The sequence below is a fragment of the Coptis chinensis genome, unplaced genomic scaffold, assembly GCF_015680905.1.
Source record: "Coptis chinensis isolate HL-2020 unplaced genomic scaffold, ASM1568090v1 utg579_pilon_pilon, whole genome shotgun sequence".
NCBI classification, from domain to species: domain Eukaryota; kingdom Viridiplantae; phylum Streptophyta; class Magnoliopsida; order Ranunculales; family Ranunculaceae; genus Coptis; species Coptis chinensis.
The window spans coordinates 97,122-120,628 of NW_028238168.1; the positions used below are offsets into that span (position 1 = coordinate 97,122).

The 23,507-nt window shown below is 37.3% G+C and overlaps 4 protein-coding genes across 5 annotated transcripts; 2 read left to right on the forward strand and 2 right to left on the reverse strand.

Moving 5' to 3' along the window:
* The first annotated feature begins 1,302 nt into the window (after nt 1-1,302).
* On the forward strand, nt 1,303-6,131 carry LOC147473004 (NAD(P)-binding Rossmann-fold superfamily protein). The gene is made up of 5 exons (XM_086587909.1): nt 1,303-1,664; nt 1,781-2,123; nt 4,079-4,350; nt 4,707-4,903; nt 5,583-6,131. The coding sequence occupies exons 1-5, from the start codon at nt 1,472-1,474 to the stop codon at nt 6,021-6,023; spliced, it is 1,446 nt and encodes a 481-aa protein (XP_086444035.1). The 5' UTR covers nt 1,303-1,471; the 3' UTR covers nt 6,024-6,131.
* A 2,369-nt stretch (nt 6,132-8,500) lies between these two features.
* On the forward strand, nt 8,501-10,651 carry EXPA20 (expansin A20). The gene is made up of 3 exons (XM_086587913.1): nt 8,501-9,099; nt 9,186-9,504; nt 9,983-10,651. Exons 1-3 carry the CDS (start codon nt 8,979-8,981, stop codon nt 10,284-10,286), a joined length of 744 nt encoding a protein of 247 aa, XP_086444039.1. The 5' UTR covers nt 8,501-8,978; the 3' UTR covers nt 10,287-10,651.
* Nucleotides 10,652-11,012: 361 nt separating this feature from the next.
* On the reverse strand, nt 11,013-12,482 carry LOC147473006 (protein THYLAKOID ASSEMBLY 8-like, chloroplastic). Its single transcript, XM_086587914.1, has 2 exons — nt 12,135-12,482; nt 11,013-11,974 (listed from the first exon to the last, which is right to left on the reverse strand). The coding sequence occupies exons 1-2, from the start codon at nt 12,480-12,482 to the stop codon at nt 11,564-11,566; spliced, it is 759 nt and encodes a 252-aa protein (XP_086444040.1). The 3' UTR covers nt 11,013-11,563.
* A 376-nt stretch (nt 12,483-12,858) lies between these two features.
* On the reverse strand, nt 12,859-17,522 carry LOC147473007 (AT-hook motif nuclear-localized protein 10-like). Of its 2 annotated transcripts, none has more exons than XM_086587912.1 (6): nt 17,295-17,522; nt 16,459-16,988; nt 14,986-15,038; nt 14,572-14,703; nt 13,743-13,904; nt 12,859-13,455 (listed from the first exon to the last, which is right to left on the reverse strand). In XM_086587912.1, the coding sequence occupies exons 2-6, from the start codon at nt 16,952-16,954 to the stop codon at nt 13,219-13,221; spliced, it is 1,080 nt and encodes a 359-aa protein (XP_086444038.1). In that variant the 5' UTR covers nt 16,955-16,988; nt 17,295-17,522; the 3' UTR covers nt 12,859-13,218. The 2 variants fall into 2 exon arrangements, with proteins under 2 accessions (XP_086444038.1, XP_086444037.1); XM_086587911.1 differs by lacking the exon at nt 17,295-17,522 and adding an exon at nt 17,090-17,265.
* Between the last annotated feature and the right edge of the window lie 5,985 nt (nt 17,523-23,507).

Consider the following 23,507-nt stretch of genomic DNA (forward strand, 5'->3'; position numbering starts at 1 on the left):
TTTCATGAGCTCATGTATATTTGTATGGACTTAGCATCGTCGAGGCTATGCCAACATAGAGCGAGTAGAGCACGGTTAGATGTGTATTAAAATTTTTATTTTTTTGAGAATGATCTGAATACTCAAGAAAAAACGAATTCCGGCCACTGATGTTTATCCTATGTATATAATCTTTCGTACATGTTGCAAATGTGTGTGGCACCGTTCCATTTTTAGCGAGCATATAGAATAATACAATTATTTTACAACATGTTTTGTAAAATCTAGTGTTCACTTCAGGAATCGTATTTATCGAAAGTTGATGATTCTAATACATCACCCACACTCTAATACTTTATTACCATGCAGCATTGTTGTTAATTTGGTGTTCATGTCCGATTTTTTTTTTTTTTTCTATTCTTTTAATGTCAATTTTCATGGAGGATCTTGATCAATGAGTTATGATTTTGACAGTGTTAAATAACTGAATTGAATCTTTGTTTTGTTTCAACCCCTCTTTAATATGCATGTCTTATTTGCAATGTAGTCTGTTGAAATGAAGGTTGAAATGGTGGGGCTACATGAAAAGAGACTCAGGAAAAGCATATCCAAAATAAAGGGTAAGATTTGCAGTGCCCTCTACTCCTCTCTATCTTCCATCCATCTTTACATCAATCATATTAATCTTAGCCAATCTTATATTGGGGGATTTGATTGTTAACTAGTAATTGATTTTCCAGGTATTGAGAAGGTGGAAGTGGATGCAAGCAGTCAAAAAGTTGTGGTAACTGGATATGCACATAAGAACAAGATACTAAAAGCAGTGAGAAGAGCTGGACTTAAAGCAGAGTTTTGGTCTGCACACAATGACATCTTTCATGCTTATGCCAGTGGAAGCTCTGGAATCATGAGAATCCATAACTTTAACTTTTTCTAGTCGTTCAATAATTTGTCCACTACACTTATTTTTGTGCTTCCAATTTTACTCTTTTTTTTTGTTTCCTTTACAAATATATGTTCATCAAGACAATGAAATGAAGAGGCGAAGTTTGATTTATTATTTCCATATTCCTATTCCTATACATAAGAATTCTTCATTGTCTGTGAGTGTGTGACGTATTTTAGCTTTACTTTTATTTTAGAAGTTGTGATGTTTAATCAAGTGAGCCGAGCGAACGATCTTTGGTCGACAATGGTAAGTGGATAAAATGTTATTTGGTTGGTTTCTGTCTGTTCTCAATCTCGCTCATTCTTTCTCCCTCTCTGCTCATGCCCCCACTGTTTGCAGTTATCTAGTCTGATAGTCTGAAGATGGCATGATCTAGTTTGTGATGTTTACCAAAAGCATTGCTGGACCATATGCCCAAAACAGTAGCAGAATTAAATTACTTATGGTAAAATCGTATAAGTGAAACTGAAAAGGAACACGTGCCGCTGAAAAAATGGTACAAAACTCAAGTGGGGAGTAGAGAGAGAGAAAGAAAAAGGAAAGATGCATTTGAGCGAGAACGAGGGGATAGAAAAAAATACGTTTGTGGTGACGGGTGGGCTCGGTTTTGTAGGCTCAGCTCTATGTTCTGAACTAATAAGAAGAGGTGCTCACGAGGTTCGGACCTTGGATCCTCGCGCCTCATCTCCATGGTCCGACCATCTAAAAAACATCGGTCGTGTTCGTTTCATTCAAGGTACTTACGATTCATCCAATTACCAAATCATACAAATTTCGAGCTTAATTAGACAGCATGGACCATGCTCTTGATATATACTCTGCCTGTTTTACTTAAAACGTTTATATGCACAGGGGATGTGAGTAAAAAGAAAGATGTTGGAAAAGCATTGAAAGGTGCCGATTGTGTTTTCCATCTTGCGTCGTATGGCATGTCAGGAAAGGAGATGATGCAAACTGGGCGTATAGACAATGTCAATATTAATGGTACATGTCATGTGTTGGATGCTTGTCTTGAGTTTGGGATTAAGAGGCTTGTGTATGTGAGCACATACAATGTTGTGTTTGGGGGTAAGGAGATTATTAATGGCAATGAAGCATTGCCTTATTTTCCTATAGATGACCATGTGGATCCATATGGTCGGAGCAAATCTATTGCTGAACAGTTGGTTCTCAAAAGCAGCGGTCGCCCTTCCAAGTATGTATTCTTTTTCTGAAACCGAATGTTTGATTTTCACACACTTATGTGGTGTACATGACACCAACCATCTCTTGTTTTTTTACGATTTTTATATTCTGATTTTGCCAAGTCCAAAAATCGTCAGTAAATATGTTGGGACTAAATTCCGCCGTTCAATAGTAGGCCCCTTCCACTTCATTTCTAGGTTCTTGAGAGCATTCCCAATGCAAGTTAGTATTGAGGGAAATTGAGAATTTTCACCTTTTTTAATCAAAAAACCCTTGCTCAATGCAAGGGTGACAAAGTCGGTCACTTGTCACTAAGTCAAAACGAGAATAGCAGTTGGTACCGAGATAGTTACTGAGTTGTGAGCTTCGGACGGAATTTTTTATTCCGTCTCGTGTGTTTTTTTATATTTTTTCGGTTTCATTCTGTCCGCGTGTTTTTTCGACTTTCTTTTTCCGTTTTTTTTTCTTTCAGACGGGATATTTAATTACGTCAGGCCGTTTTTTCGATTTTTACATTCAGATGGAATCAAACATTCCGCCCGAGATTCAAAGTCACCTCTGCATTGGCCACCCTCGCCTTACTTTTCACCAAAACGGTAACAAAGAGGGAAAATTGAGCCTACGTGGAGGTGAAAAATATTGACTTGCATGCATTGGGAATGCTATGAAGTGTATAACTAGGTGAAACATGTGGATATTGACCTTCACATTTTGTGTATTTGAAGTCTTGAGAGCAGGTCCAATAGAGGGCTGCTATAATGGGCTGCTAAAAGGTGTCACATAGGCCTTTTAGCAGCCCCAATCAAATTTGCCACCCGAAAATCCAAAAACTAGTCCAATGGGACTTTTTAGCCGCTATTAAAATCGGGATACGGACGGCAGAAACTCTACCATCCGTATAGTCCAGACGCTAAAACACACAATTCTCTTCTCTTCAGGTACAGACGGCAAAATTTATGCCGTCTGCCCATTTAATTAAAATGGGTGACAGACGACAAAGTTTCTGCCTTCTGTCTACAAATTACCAACAACGGCAGAAACTATGTCGTCCGTCTCCTGAAATTTATTATGGCAGCTGCCAGCGAAGGTCTTAACTTTGGCTGGGTTTATAGCTCTTTCCAAATTTAGGAGCCTTTTAGCAGCCCCATTGGAAATACATTTTGATAGTTGGGGTGCTATATTTGCCTTTAGCAGCCCATATAGCACCCAATTGGACTTGCTCTGAACCCATCTACATTTCTAGTTACCTCCGTTCAATATGCAACAGTATTAACCTCCCAAAACCGAGGAAATTTCCTTTATTAATCTTCCTAAGGGAGAGGTGTGGAGTCCTTTTATTTATTTATTTTTCCGCTAATAGATAGTAATTCATGACTTAGTGGAATACAACCCCCTTTCCTCCTCCTCTCCCTCCCCACCCCCAAACGGTACCTGTTGTTTTAGTTCCAAATGTATGGATCTTATAAACTTTTGTCTATGCAAGGAAGTCCAACTTATAAGTTTCCTATGCCTTTGGGCTTCGGCATACAATTTGACTTTTTATCAGTGGATGGGCCCTATCTTACACTTTTGGTTAGGCACCTAACCAGTGGGATGAACTGCTTGTGCATCACCCTTATCGTGTTTGTATTTATGATGAGTTTTTGCAGTGTCTCTTTTCGAAACAATATCACAGAATTGCGAAGTATAATAATGTGTTGTATTTTTCAGTAATGGAAAAACAACAGTATACTGTCATTGGTGGCATGTGGTAACTACCGCTATAAATAGACCAGGACATTTCCCTTTTTCTGTGTTCTTAGCTCCTGATATGTTTATTAGAGTCATTTCATAATACTATTATACGCAGATCACAATCTATATCGTCACAGAAAACAGCCTCTTCACTCGTTTCCCTTCGACATAGCCAACTGGAGTAGCCTATTGGTGTGCTTCCTGATGCTTCCATGTTTTGTTGGCTCGCAGGAAGAAAAATGGCACTTGCCTTTATACATGTGCCATACGCCCTGCTGCTATCTATGGTCCAGGTGAAGAGAGGCACTTCCCTAGGATAGTCTCACTTGCAAAGTTGGGTCTGTACACGTTCAGAATAGGGGATAAAGATGTGAAGACAGATTGGGTTTATGTGGATAATCTCGTACTTGCTCTAATATTGGCAAGTATGGGACTCTTGGATGACATTCCTGGTAAAAAAGGACGCCCTGTCGCTGCTGGACAGCCTTACTTCATATCTGATGGTATTTTCTTCTATTTTTTCCAGTAATTTATATTTTATGTTTTGGCTTATGACTTATAAACCAGAATGGCTGAAGTAAATATTTTCATTGAATTGGGGAGATAGGAATTTCAGACAAAGTAAAAAGTTCCTTTTTTGTGCTAATACTACATGACCATCACTAAAAGAATGATGAAATTAGGTTTGGAAAGTATATATCAGTCAAATTATACTGTAAACATTCTTCCGTTGGTGTTTTTGCTTTTAAATTCCCCACTTTTATGTTCTAGGGTTACTATTCGAACTGTGCTTTTAGTCCTTGATGTGTTTATTTGTTTTTATCTCTTCTGTGTATTCTGTTTTAACTTCCATTTGCAGGATCTCCCATCAATACATTTGAATTTATGCAACCACTACTCAGAAGCCTGGAGTATGACTTGCCAAAGGCAACATTGGATGTTCCCCGTGCACTTCTTTTGGGATGGATTTTTTGGTATTTATATTCTTTCTTCTATCCCTGGTTGAACCGTTCGTGGCTGCCTCAACCATTGATCCTCCCTACTGAAGTATACAAGGTATTTCTGGTTCATGCTTGTGTATTGTGCTGAATTCATCATTACACCTTTGGTACTGCCGCCCTTTGTTTCAGTATATATTATATGTGATTTCATGAATGACATAGATAAATCCAAAGCTTATACATGAAATCCATGAAGTTTCTGAATACCATCACTGTTTTATTGTTAGTTTGGACATAATTCTTAAGAAGGATGTAGTTATCAGCATCTTTAAGATGCCTTGTACAGTTTTATTTATGTTCACTTTTGGTTGAATATATTAATACTTCTCCTTTTAGATATTTCCCTTCTGGCATCCACACATGATATTGTGTTTGTCATTAACAAGTCCAAATGATCAATGATGACAAATTTATACAGTCAATATTTCCTTGGTTCGTTTACAACTGGAATTGAAGACCGCTGTTTGTGTGTACCTTCAGTACAGCAGTCGGAAAGTAATGTTAGAGGCTCTGAGCATTGTACCACAGAGGATGGTTGACTCAAGTGTTGGGAACTCCTTAGTTTTAGAAGATGCTAGCACATTTATGCATCCAAATGTTTGTGGAAAGAGCACTACACACATCTTGATTGTGATGTATCTAATACTTTTTAACATGCCCTATTATATGTTTCTCAAGTTTAACCTAACTCTGCACATTTAAAATGGCTGCATCTTTATAATTTTCAATAACAGGTTGGAGTTACCCATTACTTTTCTTACGTAAAAGCAAAGGAGGAGCTCAGATATGTTCCCATGGTGAGTCCTCAAGAGGGTATGTCAGCAACTATCTCATACTGGCAGGATAAGAAAAGAAAAACATTGGATGGACCCACCATCTATGCATGGCTCTTCTGTATTATTGGAATGTCTTCACTGTTTTGCGCCGCTTATGCACCAGAGTATTGGCCTGTCAAGATCATGAGAGCTATTAGCCTTTTCTTCTTCCGGTCAATGACAACAATAAGGGTAGTCTTTCTTTTAGCCACAGCAGCGCACATTATTGAGGCTGTATATGCTTGGAACCTTGCGAAGAGGGTGGATCCTGCAAATGCAAAGGGATGGTTTTGGCAGACTTTTGTTCTCGGGGGTTTTTCCTTACGATTTCTCTTAAAGAGGGCCCGGAAGTTAGATTAGAATTCTACTTAACAAATTTTATGTAATATCCTGCTAGCAAAATAGTATTTGATATACTAGATGTTGATGAAGGCTTTTTCTCAAGTATGTGACAACCTTGGTTGAAAAGCGCGTGGCCAACCAACACCTTCTATTAGGGTTGCTGTGGAGGAGAACTTAAAGTGAATCTGTAGTCTGTATCTGCTAAAAAATCATGCATTCCTGCTCCAAAATTCGGCACCCCATACTTGTGATAAGTTGTCCTTACCGACTCTGATAGCAATGCTTACATTTGCCACTTGCAATGCCAAAAATTACAAATCATCAAACTTGAAGTGCTACTACAAAAAATATATGTAGTATGTCTTAATCTACAAGGTCGACACAAAAATTTGCTTAGTTGCCACGAAGTGCGTGACAAATGGAAACCAGTACATAAGTTTCCTTATTTCTTTTTGGCTTTCATTTCAAACATTTTTTTTTATTCTTCGCTGCAAGAAATAAATTTCATCCGGCGAAAAGGAGGCGGTGTATGTACCATTATATGCGTACTTCTACATACGACTATCATGGGGCACCCCCAATAGCACTGACTACTAGCATAGCATACTTGCGTGTCTATTAAGGTGCCTACAAGCATTGCCCACTAATGCGGCCTACTTTTATTGTCCACTATGTTGGCCTATTTTTATTGATTATGGAAATTATATTTTTTAGGCAATAAGAAATCTCACTTATTGCTCACCTATAAATATCTCATTTTATTTCAACAAAAAACTACGCGCATGGAGACTTGATTCTGGAAAACACTCTAGATACGTAGGCATCCACCTGGTTCAGTCTCTCCTCTACCACAATTAACACTCCTTACAACTTCATTAGTGTGTTTAGGTGAATCATTGCACAAACACATACCAACGAAAGCAGCACATTAACTTGTTAAGATAGCATTAACTTTAGAAGACCCTCATCCTTGGTGTCATATATAGGAACTTATATAAGTGAGGACTTGGGTAGATTGAAACGGACTAGAGTGGTTTAACTCAGTTTCAGACACACTATATTGATATGGCTTATGAAATCACAATATGCATACTAAGTGGAGTCGAATCCAGTTGGAGTTTCATCTACCCAATCCACTATATTCAATGAAATGTAGAATTATTAGTGAATTGCTAGGGTGACAGTCATACTCTTCTGTCTAAGGGAACGCTAATGCACAATGTTGATTGTCCATCGGGATGCACTACAAATACATATGACGAAGTGTATTATATTGTTGTGCAACTCCTTGTTCTATGAACTGTGTGCACTGGGAGTCCCCTAGATATGAGAATCTATCTGTCTTCCAAGTATTGCTGTAATTATTACTTCTAAAGACTTGATGTATGGTAGCCTGGTAGTAGATGCATTAAAATTTTAAAATTTGTGTTGACTTGTGAGAAAAAAAGATACATAGCTTCTCTGCGGTTTTTTTGTTGGTTTTACAGTATTTTTTTCATTTGATGGTGTGTAGTTGTTTCCTCATATATATTTTTGCTTAAGGTTGAATTGTGACTGCTGTAGTGCTGTGAGCTGCTGTTTTCCTCAATTATATTCTGGCTTATAGTGGTTGATCGCTGAGGAAGCTTAGAATTGCTTTGAAGGTAAGAAGGCTCCTGTATGAGCCTTTGCCATTATCTCACTTCTTTTGATCTTTTTTTTTTCAGATGCCTTTGGGGAGAATGCAGTTGGTGGTTACGTTGATCTCGAGTTGATATTTTTCAAGCTCGTTATTGACATTACCGGTGATTCCAAGGTTTTGAAGGAGGAGAAGGCACAGATACTGCAAATGAAGATGCAACTGTTACCTTAAGTAGTAATAATGGTCTCCATGATAAAGTAAAGAATCTAGTCTGCTTTCGTATGCAGTTGCTCAATCATCCTTTTTACTGATACTCTGATAGTAATCTTGTCTTTTCCATCACTACTGGACAGATCACCTTGGGGGATGAATAATCACAAGAAAATTGAGGCAGCAGGGAAGAGGAAGGAGGGAACATATTGTTTAGGAGGGGAAGTATCGACAGGCAGCAAAAACAATATGACAAGGTAATGCTGACAGTTCAGTTTGCATCTTACTTTGGCTGCAGACTATGTGTGATGTCAGAGCCTTTAGCGATGATGAGCAACGGCTAACTAAAGCAATAAGAGTGTCTTGTTTCAGTTGTTTGTTAAATCATGCTGCGTATTGCCCCAAACTAAATAACTTCCAGCATGCAATGGAGTTGGGGAAGTTAGACATGGTTATGGACTTGTGGTTATGCAGAACATTTGTCCAATCAAACGTGGGAATGCAATGTCTGCCCCCTATATGCAAGCTATTTTTAAGGTGGGAATATATTTCAGCTATCCGCAGAATTGCGTTTAAAGTGCTCAAATAGTCAGATTTTAGTAACCATGGCTGTAATTGACACAATCTTCATCACACTCAGGGTAAGCATCAAAGCCTCTTGATAAATGTTGATATTTGATCTTACCAAAAAATTATAACGATTGGTGACTACCTGGAAATTGTTTGTGTCGTTACAAGAAAATTTATACCACTCACGATACCTTGGTATTTACTTGTCCACACTGTCTGCTTGCGCAACACCACCTACCTGAGTCAAGTTTGATTACCTTAAGTCGTAATGTGGTGGGCTGTGGACTAGAGGTTTTGGTCCTTGTCTAGAAACGCAAAATAGTTGGAAACATTTTTTTTTTTACTTCTTCCCGCTTACTTTAAAAATTATCCCTCATTCCCGGTCTCAAAAGCAGAGCCAACCGAATGAAGAAAGAAAAGAGAGAAAATAACCCTTCCATCTCTTTCCACTGACTAAACTTTTAACTGCGTCAAACCTTATAATGTGAACCAGTTTTGTATCAAAAGCAACTTAAAGCGTTTGTGACTTACTTATTAATAATCCCCATATCCTGCACTACTTTCATCATAGAATGGAATTTTTCCGCACCACACTCTGCTACTTAATTCTGTTGATAATAGCAGCTAAGGGTGACGAATGGAGGTCTGCTACTGCTACCTACACCAAAGAAACAGATGGGTCTCTTATCACTGGTACTTTATTTATTTATCATTCTACGCAAGTTCTAGATGTTATAAGTGTAACCAGTTTTTCTTATTCGCATTGTTTAATGGTACAGAAGGTGCTTGTGGTTATGGAGACTTGCACAAGACAAGTTATGGGAAGCTCAGTGTTGGATTGAGTAGTTTGTTGTTTGATAGAGGGCGTATATGCGGAGGTTGCTTTGAGATTAGATGTGTAAATCACATCCTCTGGTGCCTTCAAGGAAGCCCTTCCATTGTTGTTACTGCCACGGATTTCTGTCCTCCCAACTATGGACTAGCAAATGATTATGGTGGATGGTGCAATTTTCCTCGCGAACATTTTGAGATGTCTGAAGTAGCTTTTGGGGAAATAGCTCAGAGAAAGGCGGATATTGTGCCAGTTCAGTACAGAAGGTGAGAATTCCAGCTCTTAAGCTAAATAAATATCATTAGTTATATGAGCCCTGATGGTTGGACAGATTACATAACATCTACGGAAGTGATATGTGGTCACTAGTCTATCTCACAATCCACGTTAATGTTGTTAATGTGTTGAACCGATTTGTATGGCTTTGAGAAATTATGCTTTGATAGAACATTGATCAAACAAGTTTTGTGCCATTAACTTATAGATGTTTATCGTTATTTCAATTCTGCTAGGAAATATAACTAAAAAGGAATCTAATAATGTAGTACAATTGCATAGAAAACACAACTTCTTTTTGTAAAAATGTTGATTTCAACTGAATTATATTTGTAGGTGTAGAGAAGTTCAAATAAGGATAGGATCATGATATCCCTAATGCCTATCCAATCTAAAATTCTAGTATTATAACCATGTGTAGCAACTTTTGACTCCTTCCAGTAAACAATTTCATTGCACTTTGTGTAGGGTGAACTGTCTTAGAAGTGGGGGGCTAAGATTTACCATAAGGGGGACTTCCTACTTCTATCAGGTCCTGATCACCAATGTGGCATTGGACGGTGAGGTAACCGCCGTGAAAGTGAAGGGATCAAAGACCGGGTGGATACCTATGGGAAGAAACTGGGGCCAGTTCTGGCAATGCAATACGAACCTTAGAGGACAACCTCTATCTTTCGAAGTGACAAGCAGTAGCAGAATAACCGTTACGTCCTACAATGTTGCTCCGAAACATTGGCAATTTGGTCAGACGTTTGAGGGAAAGCAGTTCTAGAAACAAAAAGAGTGCTGGGAAGCAGATAAAAAGGAACTGCAGAATGCACAGTACTGCAACCACCTTTTATGAACATCAATCGAAACTCAAGAGTAGATCACTTTTTGGAGAATGTAAGAACTTGTGTTCTCTTGTTTACAATTTCAGTTACAGATAATCCGCAAAAAAGCTCCTGCTAATCTTACAAAGTCCATGGGTTGGTCAAAGAAAGCTAGATAACTCCCAAAGCAGGAAAAGGAAGGGAGTGATGAGAGAAATCGTCCCATTTAGTTTTCTTTATTTTACATCAGCTGATTATAAAAATATAATTGTGGGGAAATGTAATTATCAAAAGTGAAGTGGATATGCCTTTCCGTTTTCTGCCATATTCCTCTCATCCATGTCCTTATATTTTGTACTTGTGTGTTTCACAGAACCATTTGATTTGGATCAATTTGATCTGTGTTGTGCACTTATGCCTGAATCTAAAGAGATTTTTTTTTTCCCAATAACCACCATATATTCATATTAATTTTCACAATACATGAATTTAGAGTTCCTTACAAACTCTGGAGGAGGTTTTGTGTTGGAATGGTACATAGCCCATTGAGCCAGATCATGGGCATCCCCATTGTCCGCTCTTTTAATCCATTTACAACTAAAATTTAGTTCAGAAGAAAACTTCCCAACTGAAAGCAAAAGTGGGGAACAAATCCATGCTGCATTGGAATCACCGTTGCTAATGGCTTGAAATTGAACAAGATAGTTCTATTAATTTCAGTGTACTCAAATAAGTACAGATGAATACATGAGATGGATAAAGTAGTAGTAACTCTATCCTACAGTTCTACCAGTCGGAATTCCTTGATCCGTACATGTCACTTATCAAGTGTACACGTTACTTATCCTTCACCAGGTTCTCAATGAAAATCCAAGACACGCACTGTTGGATGGTCTAGTGGACTAGACATATGAACAAACTATGCTGATGAGGATTTTCAAATACCATTTCATTTTCGGATTTTCCCAAAGATCATAGTCTAGAAGAAACAACTCGCAAGAAACCACAAATGAATAGTTTTGCGATCCACCTAAATATCGTTGTTTCCACCATATGGATTTCAAAGCATTTCATTTCCATCTTCTGCAGGAAAGTTGATATCAATTGATCTGGTGCTTCAACGACTTCATGCGCATAGCATACTATAAACAACAGATCAAAATCTTCAATTCACCACACAAACTACAACAACTTAACCTTACTCCATGACTATACTTCCATAGCTTTTCCGGTATTGTCAGTTGCGACTTAAGTTGATCTCTTCCTTCTCTTCTTCTTGATACTCAAGAGGCCAACCAAAATACTTCTCAGCTTCCTGTCTTAACATAGATGAAAGACCTGTTTCTCCTTTCAACTCCAAACCACTGACCAAAATCTTAAACGTTGACTCATTCGGATCGCATTGCACTTCTTTCATAAACTGGAAACAGTCCATGGCACTTGTGGTGAAGCCATAATTCATCAAGGTTCTAAAGAGAGCATTGAAACCTTCAGTATCGGCATCTAAATGGTACCTCTCCATCTTCAGATAGAGCAGAAGAAGTTCAACCTTTTCAAGAAAATCATTGCTTGCAAACATCTTAATCATGTCAGCATAGACCAACACCTGTGGCTTATACCAATACTCCTTCCGAACATCTTTAAAGACCTGTCGAAAAATGTATGTCATCAGTCGAGTTTCATGGAGCCAAAGCAATAATCAACTTTATAAAACAAAATAATCAAATTTATAGATAATCTCCGTAAAGCCAAACTCATTTACCGAAACTGAAATAGTCAATAAGGAAGAGTATGAAAGGGGACAATACCTGGAGAGCCAAAAGAGCTTCATTCTGCCTGAGGAGTTCCCGAAGAACAGCGAGCATATCAAACTTCAACAATCTCCTGACTTTGGATTCAAAGACTTGCTCGACCATGTTATCGTCTTTCTTGGCTCGCTTCAAAGCTTGAACGGTTTGAATTGCTTCAATACTCAGGTTTCTCCCTCTCTGCAACTGTTTTCGGCTCTGCCCGGTGTTTCTGGCGTTAGTAATAATCCCCCTACTCCCCCTACTCGTGGAGCTACTACCATTTAGACCAAACAAGGGTCTTAGATTGAATTTTTTGCATAACAAAGAGAAACATGGCAAGCGAGTTGAACAAGATGAAGATATCATCGTTTTTTTTCTTCTCCCACTCCTTTACTTCTTTACTCCCGAATTGAGTATAGTACTGTACTGAGTGTGTTCATGGGCCGACAGCCCATTCCAATAAATCCCCTAGAGCTTTTTATCACACCTTGAGACTGCACTTACCATTTTAATACAAGCAATGATAAATGTCGAGGTCAAACTCAAAAGAAAAGATTTTGAAATCAATATTGATATTTTTAGAAAATAATCAATTTGCAAGTATTTTTTTCATCATACAAACAAGAACGATGGGATGAAGTGATAAACAAATAATCTTTAAAATTTACATCCTTCCTTAAAACCTGGCCTATCTACTCTCAATATATAAAACACAAAGAATGGAGTCAAAATCAGCTAGAACTTGGAAGAAATTGTTCCTCTCAGAAAAATCAGTAAATTGTTCACAACAGATAAAATAAAGAACTACATCAACCACGATACAGAAGCTCCAGATAATTCAACATTTATAACTTAGTCACTATCCCCTGAATCTAAATTAAGAACAAGAAAAACCTAAACTGCATTTCTAAGATAACACACACAGCCAAAGAGGAAGCACACTTGGTCACGAGACCATTGTTCCTCCTCACCACACCTAATAAGCTTACATTAAGTCTAAACCACGAACTAAAAGCAGCTTCTTGGACCATTTTATGAAAGAATTCATTAAGCCCAAGCCTACTACACAAATTGGAGTCGACGTTGTCAGAAATCACGAAGGCTATTTCCATGGAACATTGGCCATGCCTTGTGCGTTGCTGTTATTACAGGCCCCCGTGCTATGATTGAGTGGACTGCCAGGACCGCCAGAGGACTCACTCAATGTCCCTCGTGAAGGTGGGCTGCCAGTTCCCATCATTCCACCACCTGTGGTCAGCTTTGCTGGTGCAGCAGCAGGTTCAGAATGGTTTGGCTTCAAGTCCTTGCGCCCATCTGCTATAAAACTACCCACAACCACCTGAAATAGACAGCGAATCATTTGAATTGTGTTCTAGGACAATTAACCTAACTAACATCGGTTGATATGAATCTTGGCAAAGTAAATTTCAGCCAGCTTACATAGAAGCAAACCAGGTGAATAATATTTCAATGATAAACAACACGAGCACAAAGCTTTAGGATGCACAGAAGATGGACCAAAGTATTCCACTCAAATACTCTCAAATCTCAGTTGTACCAAATTAAGGATGGGTATGATAAGACAAACTTCAATATGTAAAAAGCACACTTGGAGAAGAAAAAAACCTGAACAGGTGATGCCGCTGTTAGAAGTCCAGCTACTCCACCACCTAAAACACGCCCGTCAGGACCAGCTAGTGATACACTCAAACCACCTGTTCTGCTACGCTGACCACCACTCTCTGAGAGCAGAAACGAACCAGAAAGTGAAAGGATCTCAAATCGTCCCTGCATAAACATACACAGTTTCTAGAGTGAATACCAGGGTCTTTTTCTTCCCTCCTAAAATGCTGCATTACTTTTTTCTTTATTACCAAAAATAATAATAATAATAACAGTAAATTTTCTTCTTCTTTTTGCAAAACAACATGAATGGAATCAAATATACAGACCAACATCTCTACGAAAAATTAAAGATTAAGCTTGCAAAATGGATTAACTGGATACAAGCTACTGTATATCACTCGGACTAGTAAAAGCTCCAGTCACAGCTGCAAAGTAGATATGAACCAGAGGGTAATTGGGGAGCTACATGGATTTAAGAATCCCAACTAGGTTAGCACCCATTTAGCCCACTTATCATTTGGCATTCAACCCCATAATTTGTATTCAACCCCCATAATTTGTTGTACACTGAGTACAAAGATAGTAAAAAATATGGCCAGTTCACATAATTCACAAATTTAAACTCCTGCTTTCTAAAGATTAAAAACTATTTTAAACATAGTTGCCTTCATTTGGCCTGCTCAGAATTGATATCAATTAGAAAACATGCCACAAAAAGGAGGGGATACAAAATCAGAACTGTGGATTCCCTTTCCAGTATTGACTGCAACAACAATCTTTCGACAAGATCTAATTATATAAACATGAAGTGTTTTAACATCTCACAAACCTCATAAGTTACAGTTCCACCAGATGTAGCCGCTTGACGTAATGTTACATTAGATATAGCACCATTCGCTGAAAGAATGCAAACCGCCCTTGGACCATGCTGAGAAAACGACATTATTTTTGATGATACATCCTGAACATGTAAAGCAAAGAATTATTAATCTGTTGGCAGTAACAAACAAAGCCTTTGAGGTGCCTAAACTACATCTTACAAACTCATTCAAACAGGCCAATCTATGTGCCTACATGATGGTCACACTATAGCTTAATGGAAGGTTAAGTATTATAAAGCACTGACGTTTTAGATGGTCCACACAATAAGACTAAATTAGCAAAAGGACATTATTCAGGACAGTAACCTAACACAAGCATGGGAAATATTACGACAGAGAAGGAGAAGGAATAAGAGCACCACCTCTCCAGCTTTAACCGTGATAACATGGGGTGTGAATCCGATCCCCGCTGATCCTGCAAGCCAGAGATGAAAAAAGTTTAAACACAAATTGAGACAAACTGCAATATACAAATGCAAATAGGATTAATATAAGCCCATAGTTTCAAAGAGAGAAGGATAAATGGGACAGACAGTTATACATATTTCAAATTTATTTTACCTGAACTATATACTGCGATATGATTACATTTAATTTAATTTCAAATAATGGATGAAAATAGAAATATATATACCAAAGGCTAAAGCCTTGCTTTTCTGGAATTCACTACATCCAACGCCTGCAAACAATATTTTCCTTTTCCTTCATCTGTAGTGAAATTTAAATTTGGAGAAATATTTTTCATTTATCAGTACAGAAATTTATATTATGTGTCAAATTATTCGTATATCTATGCTTCTGATTTTGCAAGAGAAAATGAAAAGGTTTCTGTTTCTTTTTAGCATGTTACCAAATAGCTAAAAACAATTGAAGTGAAAACCAATGCATAAAAACCATTTTACAATTAGAAAGCAGGCGTCGAGTCAAACAACACCGGATAAACCTAATATTCAACATATTTTGCTTTTTTACAAATTTTTAATTACAAAATCTCTTTTTGTTATTAATGGATAAATTCAAAAAAGAAAATATAAACACCAGAGCCTTGCTTCTACAAATTTGCAAAGTTCCCAAAAATCAAATGAAAAAAAGGAGTCCATTAGAGTTACATTATCCCAAGTTGATGCTTTAAGAGGATTTAGAAATCAAACTCCATAAAAGCTATAAAATAGCTCACTACTACACTCACGAGTCGCGATGATCTGGTTTCCAATTTTGTAAGAAAAATGAAAAGACCCATAAGAAAATAGATTTTATGAACAAAAAGTAAACTAGTGATCATTTTATTTCTAACAATATAAATAAACAATATCAACAAAAAAAAAACACCATTAAAAAAAAAAAAAAAAAAAAATAATCTTCAATTATGATTTAAACATTACAAATAAGTTAATGAGTATATTTGTCTATACCAATAACACCCCAACAGTGTTATCCCATGGCCATTAAGTAGAAGCCAAATGGACAAGGGCATTGATGTAATTTGTGCAAAACACCAAGTCAGGGTCAGATACTCAGATCTTAAAAACAGACCCTGAGTTCCAGCAAGTTGAAACACTTCTCCTTTCCCTCTTTTAAAGAGGGATAAATACTTGTCTCACTTATAATCATTTCTCGATCATAACTTAAAACTACACCCCCCAACTTGCCATCCAAGCATTAAAGTCCCAATCCAAATTTCAAAAAACGTAACATTCATTCTCCCCCAGCACGTGATAGAAAATAAACAGCAAGATATTATTAAGAAGAAGAGTTACACAAACCATAATAATAATAATAATAATAATAATAAAACTGAAAGAGATTGAATTTAAATAAATAAGAAGAAATTATACCCAAGGCAGCTATTTGCTGTTTCTTTCCAGAACCAGGTGGTCTGCCCCTAGATTTCTTCATTGAAGAAGACGGTGATACAGCGCCTGAATTAGGAGAAAAACCACCACTAGGTTGAACATTTTGCTGCGGTGTCGGTGTCGGTGGGGTAGCGACAGCAGCAGCTGCTGATGTTGGTGTCAATGCAAGAGCCATAGTTCCATCGGGCCCGTATTTCCTCGGCCGTCCTCGCTTCCGTTTCATCTGCTCCCCGATATTGATACTAGTACTAATCCCTTGAGGTATAACCGTAGTAGCCACCGCATTATCGGCTGTAATTGGTTGTTGGTATGTTGGAGAAGTAGTGGCTGTTGTTAGGATTGGTTTGTAAACAGCAGTTCCATCAGAACTGAACCCTAATCTCATGTTTGGTGTCCCTGTTGAAACTGGCTGATGTTTCTGAATCCCATATGAACTTTCTCTTCCTGACATTATTCCTGCCTCAGATCCCGACATCATTCACATTCATATATCCCCAACTACTAAAATTCCCCTGTACAAATTTCACACCATCAGCTTCATAAACCCTAACTAACTAGTCACAAGTAAAGAGTAAAGTTTCTAAATTTGAGCTCAGATCTAGTTAAAAAAAACCTGGACAAGAAAAGGTTTGGTTTTTACAGCCCTAATTGTACAAATTGGAGGTGATTTCTTGAAACTTGCTTCACAAATTGACACACTGAGCTAAAAAAAATTATTCATTTTTTTCAATTTTTTACCGCAAATAAAAAAACAAAAATTAAATGAAACGGGAAAATAGGAAAAAATCGCGGAAAATAGAAAAATCTGAAATTGTTACCTGGAAAAAAAAAAAAAAAAAAAAAAAAAGGTCCAGTCCAGAAAAGAGAGAGATAAAATATTTAGGGTTTTGAGGGGAAAACAATAAAGAGAGAGAAGGAGAGAAGTGGGAGATGGAAATGTTGTTTTTCAAAGTATTTCTCGCCGTATTTTTTTATTTTTTTATTTTTTTATTTTTTGCTTCTTTTATTTCTCTCTCTGCCTTTATTAAAAAAGCAGGTAAAGCAGGCCGAAATTGCTTTCGTACAAAAATTTTATATTTATTTAATTTGAAATTTGCATTAACTCCATCAACCATAGACTTTTTTTATTTATTTTTTCTCTAATTGCTTATATTGATTGAATAAAATAATAATATATTTCTTCATTTGGTTTCAATTTTCACTTGGGTTCTCTCTCACGTTTATTTCAAGTTTTCTTCTCAAGTCTCAACAACCACTGCCAGAAGAACTCAGCGGATTCGGCAGTTAACTTTTTTTTGAAAATAAGATTAAGCATATCTAATCTGCTACAGTACATTGACTTTTATGTGAAATCTTTATGCTTTCATTGGTTCCGCTTTTTAGGACTAACTCCAACCGGACTGTCTGTGGCTCAGAGCTTCTTTTTTTTTTTTTGAGCTCGTTTGCTACGGAAAAAGTGAAATCTTCATTGTTTTAGAGCTTTCTAAGAGCAAGTCCAATGGTCCAATGGGAGTATATGGGCTATAAATTTCTAATGGAGCTGTTAAAAGGATTTTAAATTTGGAAAGAATAAAAAAAATCTAGCCAAAGTTAAGACCTCGCTTGCAGCTGCCATAATAAGTTTCGAATCTGGGATATCATAGTTTATGTGCGTGCATTGGTTATTTATGTATAAACGGCGAAAAAATATGTTGTCAGATCCCCTTTTTATTAAATAGACATATGGCATTTAATTAAAACGCTTGTACCTGCCATACGCAAAAATTGACAAATCTCATTCTTCTTTTCATATACAAACTCACTCTACTTTATTCCATTTCGTTCGTACAATAGAGACAACAATCTACACATCCATTCAACTAAACAAAATTCATTCATTAAATAAATATGATTCAATTCTTTCAACTAAATAAAATCTATTGAAGTAAATCAAAACACACATAAAAATAAATTCTAAACTAATTTCCGTTCGAACCCTCACTAGCTTGCCTCTTATTTGATTTACTCACTCGTCATGAATCTCGCAATGTCAGTTATAGCATCTGTGTTTCTAACTCCGCGACTCTATCGTGCTCGGCCACCAATTAATGATAGTATTTGTCGGTTGTAGTCATAAACAAATTGCGCATCCCATGCATCATTAGTTGCGACTCAGCATATCGTTCTCTAAATGTAGCCTACAAAAAAATCAATAACTTTAAGAAAAATCATAACTATAAATCAAATATAATTCAAATTTCAAAATATAAATAAAATACTAAACTCATCTAGAGTGTCAAAATCTGAGACATGATTGGAAAGATAACTTTGATCAACATGAGGTATAGGTATGGCGACATGCATTTCCTGATATATAACTATGTCATAACTTCATGGGTTATCCAGATCAGAAGGAGCTAGAACAAAAACCTCGTAAGGACAAAAATTGAATTTCAATATAATTTCAATAGAAGAGAGTGAAACTTACGAGTATTTAGCACAAAAACGGGGATTGAGGAATGAATGAGTGAGAAGAAAAGATGAGTTTTTCGAGTTTGTTTTTGGTAGTGAGGGATTGAGAAATGAAAAAGTGAATTGTTTTTTGTTTTGGTTTTTGGGAGTGAAGAGGAGTGAGGGATTGAGCAATTGAAGAATTGAAGAAGTGAATTAAGAAGAAGAGATTTGTGCGTTATAGCGTCTGGAGTGTACAAACGGCAGAGTTTATGCCGTTTGTTGCAATTTAACATATAGACGGTCGTCCGTATTCCGAACTTAATAACTGTTAAAAATCCCCATTTGACTTGAAGTTTTTCGAATTTAGGTTGCCAAATTTGATTGGGGCTGCTAAAGGACCTATGTAACACCTTTTAGTAGTTCATTATAGCAGCCCCATTAAACTTGCTCTAAACAAAATATTGTCTAGATCACAAGGAAAATCAAAAGCTTTCAATTATTGCACTACCGAATTTTCATTTGTTAATAAACTTCTAAAATTGAAAGTAAAAAAAATGGTGCAGTAGCTGTAATTCAATCAAACAGAGACAGTTTTTTGCCGTATAAGCAAAGCCAGTCCCAATTTAATTAGAATCAATTTCGTGAATCAACTATATTTAGAGAAGGTTTGTCATCTAGTATTTGGCATTACATTTTCAATATATACTAAAATGACAAAGAATTCAATCTGAAAAGGACAATGTTCGTCAAAATAACACTTACTATAGTATACTGTAGTGTGTACTGTGTAGTATCTAATTATCTATAGTAGTATGACCAGTACCTCCATAGTGGAAGAAAATTGTAATAGTCTATTTCTTGTTTTTTTTAATCTTAAGCGTCTTATATTCTTATGATACTGTGACTTTTCACGTTTTAAAATACAACGAATGCATGACTGATCATTGTAATTTGGATTCAGAATTATGATATGTAACCAATTTCAATTTTCTAACATTCAAGAGTTCGAAAAAATTCAAATAGTTGTTGGATTGAATACATGCAGACCTTTTTTTAAAAAAACGAAGAACCAAAATACATCAAAATTTTGGACGGGTGATTTCTAAAGCGCGCACACAAGATCAAAAAGTTTCTACCTTGGTCGTAAACATAATCCTGTCATCTTGCTGGCTCATAATAACTCTATTTCTAAGGACTGCCCAAAATTTAGAAAGAGTGGATCAGCAGAAAAAGTATGTGTTTTTGTCCCCTATTTCACAATCCCCAATTACCCAACCAACACAGATTGCTCTTGGCCAAAACCACAAACAGCCACAATTGAGCCTCGGATGACAACAGTTTCAAGTTAATACGACTACATCAAAAGTGACCATATAACTGTACATACATGAAAATTGACAGATTTACACAGCAGTAATTGGCAAATTTACACAACAACAATTGACAAATTTACACTGAACCCCTTCTACAAACTCCGGAGAGACCACTAATCATTTTTACTTGAACCTCTTCTCATCCTGTAGACTTGCGCGAAACAGGAAAGCTTTAACCGAGTACTCCTTCCATCACTTTTCTTCTCACAACAGCTTTGCAATCTCCATATACCATTTTCCTATTTACGACTGCTTTATTTTGTATGATGTATTGTATGATATTGGTGCTGCTTTCGTTAGATATTTGGCAAACTGTTTTACTTCATGTTATTTTAGGTAGTATTTGAAATTTATTTTTTACTTCCAAGTGAGAGGATTGGAGTCAATAGCTTACAATAAGGACTGTAGTATTTCAAATCCCATTTTTTGTTCAGGAGGATATTCATGAGCTTCTCTTGAGTTTCACAGAAGTTGGTCAGAGCTCCCCTAAACCAATATTCCAGGTATAATATTTCACCCGCTTTTGTTCTTAAAACTCTCCTTATTAAACCATCATTTCAGTTATGATACCATTTAACTTTCTGCATAATTTCTTTTCTAGGCAATCATGGTGAAAGAGCGAATTCAGGCTGTGCAAGAGCAAATTGCAACAGTATGAAATACTATTATGTGATTTCACTTTGTGTCATAACCACTTTTAAATATCACTTGAACATAGTCCCGAGTAACGAAATTGGTTTTTTTTTTTACATAGATTTACACACACCTACACACATATATATATTTGTCCAGTTCCATATCTATTATTATATTGATTATTTGTTATTTACGAGTATAACTATATCAACATATTAACGGGAGTATCTTAGGTCGCGACTTCATTACCACAAACTGGAGAAATGAAAGAGAGGGGAAAGGAGTCGTTAATTCACACAGTCAATTCCATAGCACGACATCCTATTACGCCTCCCAATCCGATATATGTGCCTCCCCATCGAAGATATGCTACTCCCCCGAATCTGGTATATGTGCCTCCTAATCGAAGATCTACTCCTCCATCCGATGTGCTTCATAATCGAAGGTCTACTCCTTCTCCATCATTTGTGCCTCATAATCGAAGATCTACTCCTTCTCCATCTTTGTGCCTCCTAATCGAAGATGTAATGCAGCTCTAATAGGCTATCTGTTGTGCCTCCTAATCGAAAATTTATCGCAGCTCACAATAGGCTATCTCATTGTGCTTCCTAATCGAAGATCCACACTGCAGTTCCCACTAGGCTATCTGTTATACCTCCTAATCGAAGTTCTATTGCGGTTCCCAATATGTTATCCGTTGTGCCTCCCAACCAAAGATCTATTGCACCTCCTAATCGGAGATCTCATTGCCTGGCGCCTTGAGAAAGGGAAATGCAAGTGCCTCTAGATCACGATCAAATGACTATAGCACAACAAAATCGGAGACGAGAGAAAAAGATGTTATGTCCGATTACCTGAGATTCCTTTAAGAAGACGAGGTCAACGTCTGAAGTTGGGTCCTCTTCATCAATGTATGATATCTCTCACAGAAAAACCAGCCTCCATTCACAAAAAGATGTAACAATGCAAAGTTGTGAGGATAACACTATGTAAGTCAAGTACTTAAATTCTCACTCTTATGTTAAATTTCAACATACCGTGAAAGCGTGATATATCATAGGTCTATTTTTTTAAAAAGTGATCATGATATGACCGGATTTGACGAAAGTGAAGAAGAAATTCTTAATCCTCATAGAGGCCATGCGCTTCCAGTTCCAAATCGCCACTTTTTGGGAAAGATGGATGTTCTTTGTCCATTTTGTTCGCCCTTCATTGGAAAGATGAACAGCTTATCGAAATCAAAGGCGCAATCGACCTTTATTTGGAACTTGCTTTTTTACAAGGAAAAGTTAAGTTACCGCTTCTTTCTCCACTTGCCTCCGACTTAAATCTTTATTCAAGGATCTAATAAACGCGTGCAAGATTATTCCGCGGAGCGATTCGGCAATACAATGTGTGTAATGCCTTTACCAGCCTTGGTTGTAAATTTAACGATCGTGTGTTACATGGGCGGGTCCTACCTCATTCATCGTTCATGGAGAGTTCGCGGCATCAAATCGGTTCATTGTTGCCTCGATCCGGGGATGGAACCTAAGTTTTCACAACTTTATATTTATGATCCCCTAGCTGCTTTGGATCACCGCCACAATCGTAATCCGAATTTGTCAAGGGAAGTGTTGAAAACTGTACAAGAAACTCTTCTGCAGACCCACAAGTTTTGTGATATCTATAAGCAAGCATTTGAGGTTTTAACTGAAAATGCTTCTGAGAATAACAATGTTCCGGTCCATCTACACTATGATCCGCGTTCGGATAGACGAAGGTACAACCTTCCGACAACTGATGAGATTGCAGTGATATTGCCTGGAGATGGGAGTAAGGTTGATGCCATGCGTGATATTGTACTTCGCTTGAGAGGAGGGCATGAGTTGGAACGGATAAGCGAATGTCATCCCGCTTATTTGCCTTTGCATTATGTTCTTCTGTTTCCTTATGGGGATTTGGGTTGGTCACCTGATTTAAAGTTGTGGGACGTCAAGAGAAATGCTCCAAGCAATGCAAGACTCACCCAATTATTGTATTACGCCTACCGTTTGTTTGAACGACCCACAGAGTACTCATCCATCTTGCTGGGGTGTAAATTGTTGCATGAATTTTTGGTTGATGCTTGGGCTGCATATGAACAGAACCGTCTGCGATACATTAGACTAAATCAAGACACCATCCGTTCGGATGTGTACAAGTGCTTGACAGATGTTGCACTTGAGGGATTAAGTCCTGATCAAATTGGCCAACGGTTCATTTTGCCTTCCTCGCATGTTGGAAGTCCAAGGCACATGTACGAGATTTTTCAGGATTCAATGGCTATCACCCGGCACTATAAGCACCCAGATATTTTTCTTACGGTGACTGCAAACCCTAATTGGCGGAAATTAAAGATCGCTCAAGGAACACCAAACTTCGACACACGGCGGCCTGAAATAGTTGCACGGGTATTCGAAATGAAACGAAAAGCAATTATGAAAGAAATCTTGAAGAATGATATCTTCGGTCGGTGGTTGCATATGTCTATACCATTGAATTTGAAGCGGTCTTCCACACATGCATTGCCTTTTATTTCTTGGCGCATGATGACAAGATCCAAACAGT

What these genes read in the sequence shown, in the direction of transcription:
- LOC147473004 (XM_086587909.1), top strand. Translation starts at nt 1,472, where the DNA reads ATGCATTTGAGCGAGAACGAGGGGATAGAAAAAAATACGTTTGTGGTG. An exon ending in AGCAGCGGTCGCCCTTCCAA is followed by an intron (nt 2,124 to 4,078) that starts GTATGTATTCTT and finishes GTTGGCTCGCAG; the next exon opens with GAAGAAAAATGGCACTTGCC. An exon ending in TCCCTACTGAAGTATACAAG is followed by an intron (nt 4,904 to 5,582) that starts GTATTTCTGGTT and finishes TTTCAATAACAG; the next exon opens with GTTGGAGTTACCCATTACTT.
- EXPA20 (XM_086587913.1), top strand. Translation starts at nt 8,979, where the DNA reads ATGGAATTTTTCCGCACCACACTCTGCTACTTAATTCTGTTGATAATA. An exon ending in AGATGGGTCTCTTATCACTG is followed by an intron (nt 9,100 to 9,185) that starts GTACTTTATTTA and finishes TTAATGGTACAG; the next exon opens with AAGGTGCTTGTGGTTATGGA. An exon ending in GTGCCAGTTCAGTACAGAAG is followed by an intron (nt 9,505 to 9,982) that starts GTGAGAATTCCA and finishes CACTTTGTGTAG; the next exon opens with GGTGAACTGTCTTAGAAGTG.
- LOC147473006 (XM_086587914.1), bottom strand. Translation starts at nt 12,482, where the DNA reads ATGATATCTTCATCTTGTTCAACTCGCTTGCCATGTTTCTCTTTGTTA. An exon ending in AAGCTCTTTTGGCTCTCCAG is followed by an intron (nt 11,975 to 12,134) that starts GTATTGTCCCCT and finishes ATTTTTCGACAG; the next exon opens with GTCTTTAAAGATGTTCGGAA.
- LOC147473007 (XM_086587912.1), bottom strand. Translation starts at nt 16,954, where the DNA reads ATGATGTCGGGATCTGAGGCAGGAATAATGTCAGGAAGAGAAAGTTCA. An exon ending in TCACGGTTAAAGCTGGAGAG is followed by an intron (nt 14,704 to 14,985) that starts GTGGTGCTCTTA and finishes TTACATGTTCAG; the next exon opens with GATGTATCATCAAAAATAAT. An exon ending in CAGCGGCATCACCTGTTCAG is followed by an intron (nt 13,456 to 13,742) that starts GTTTTTTTCTTC and finishes TGTCTATTTCAG; the next exon opens with GTGGTTGTGGGTAGTTTTAT.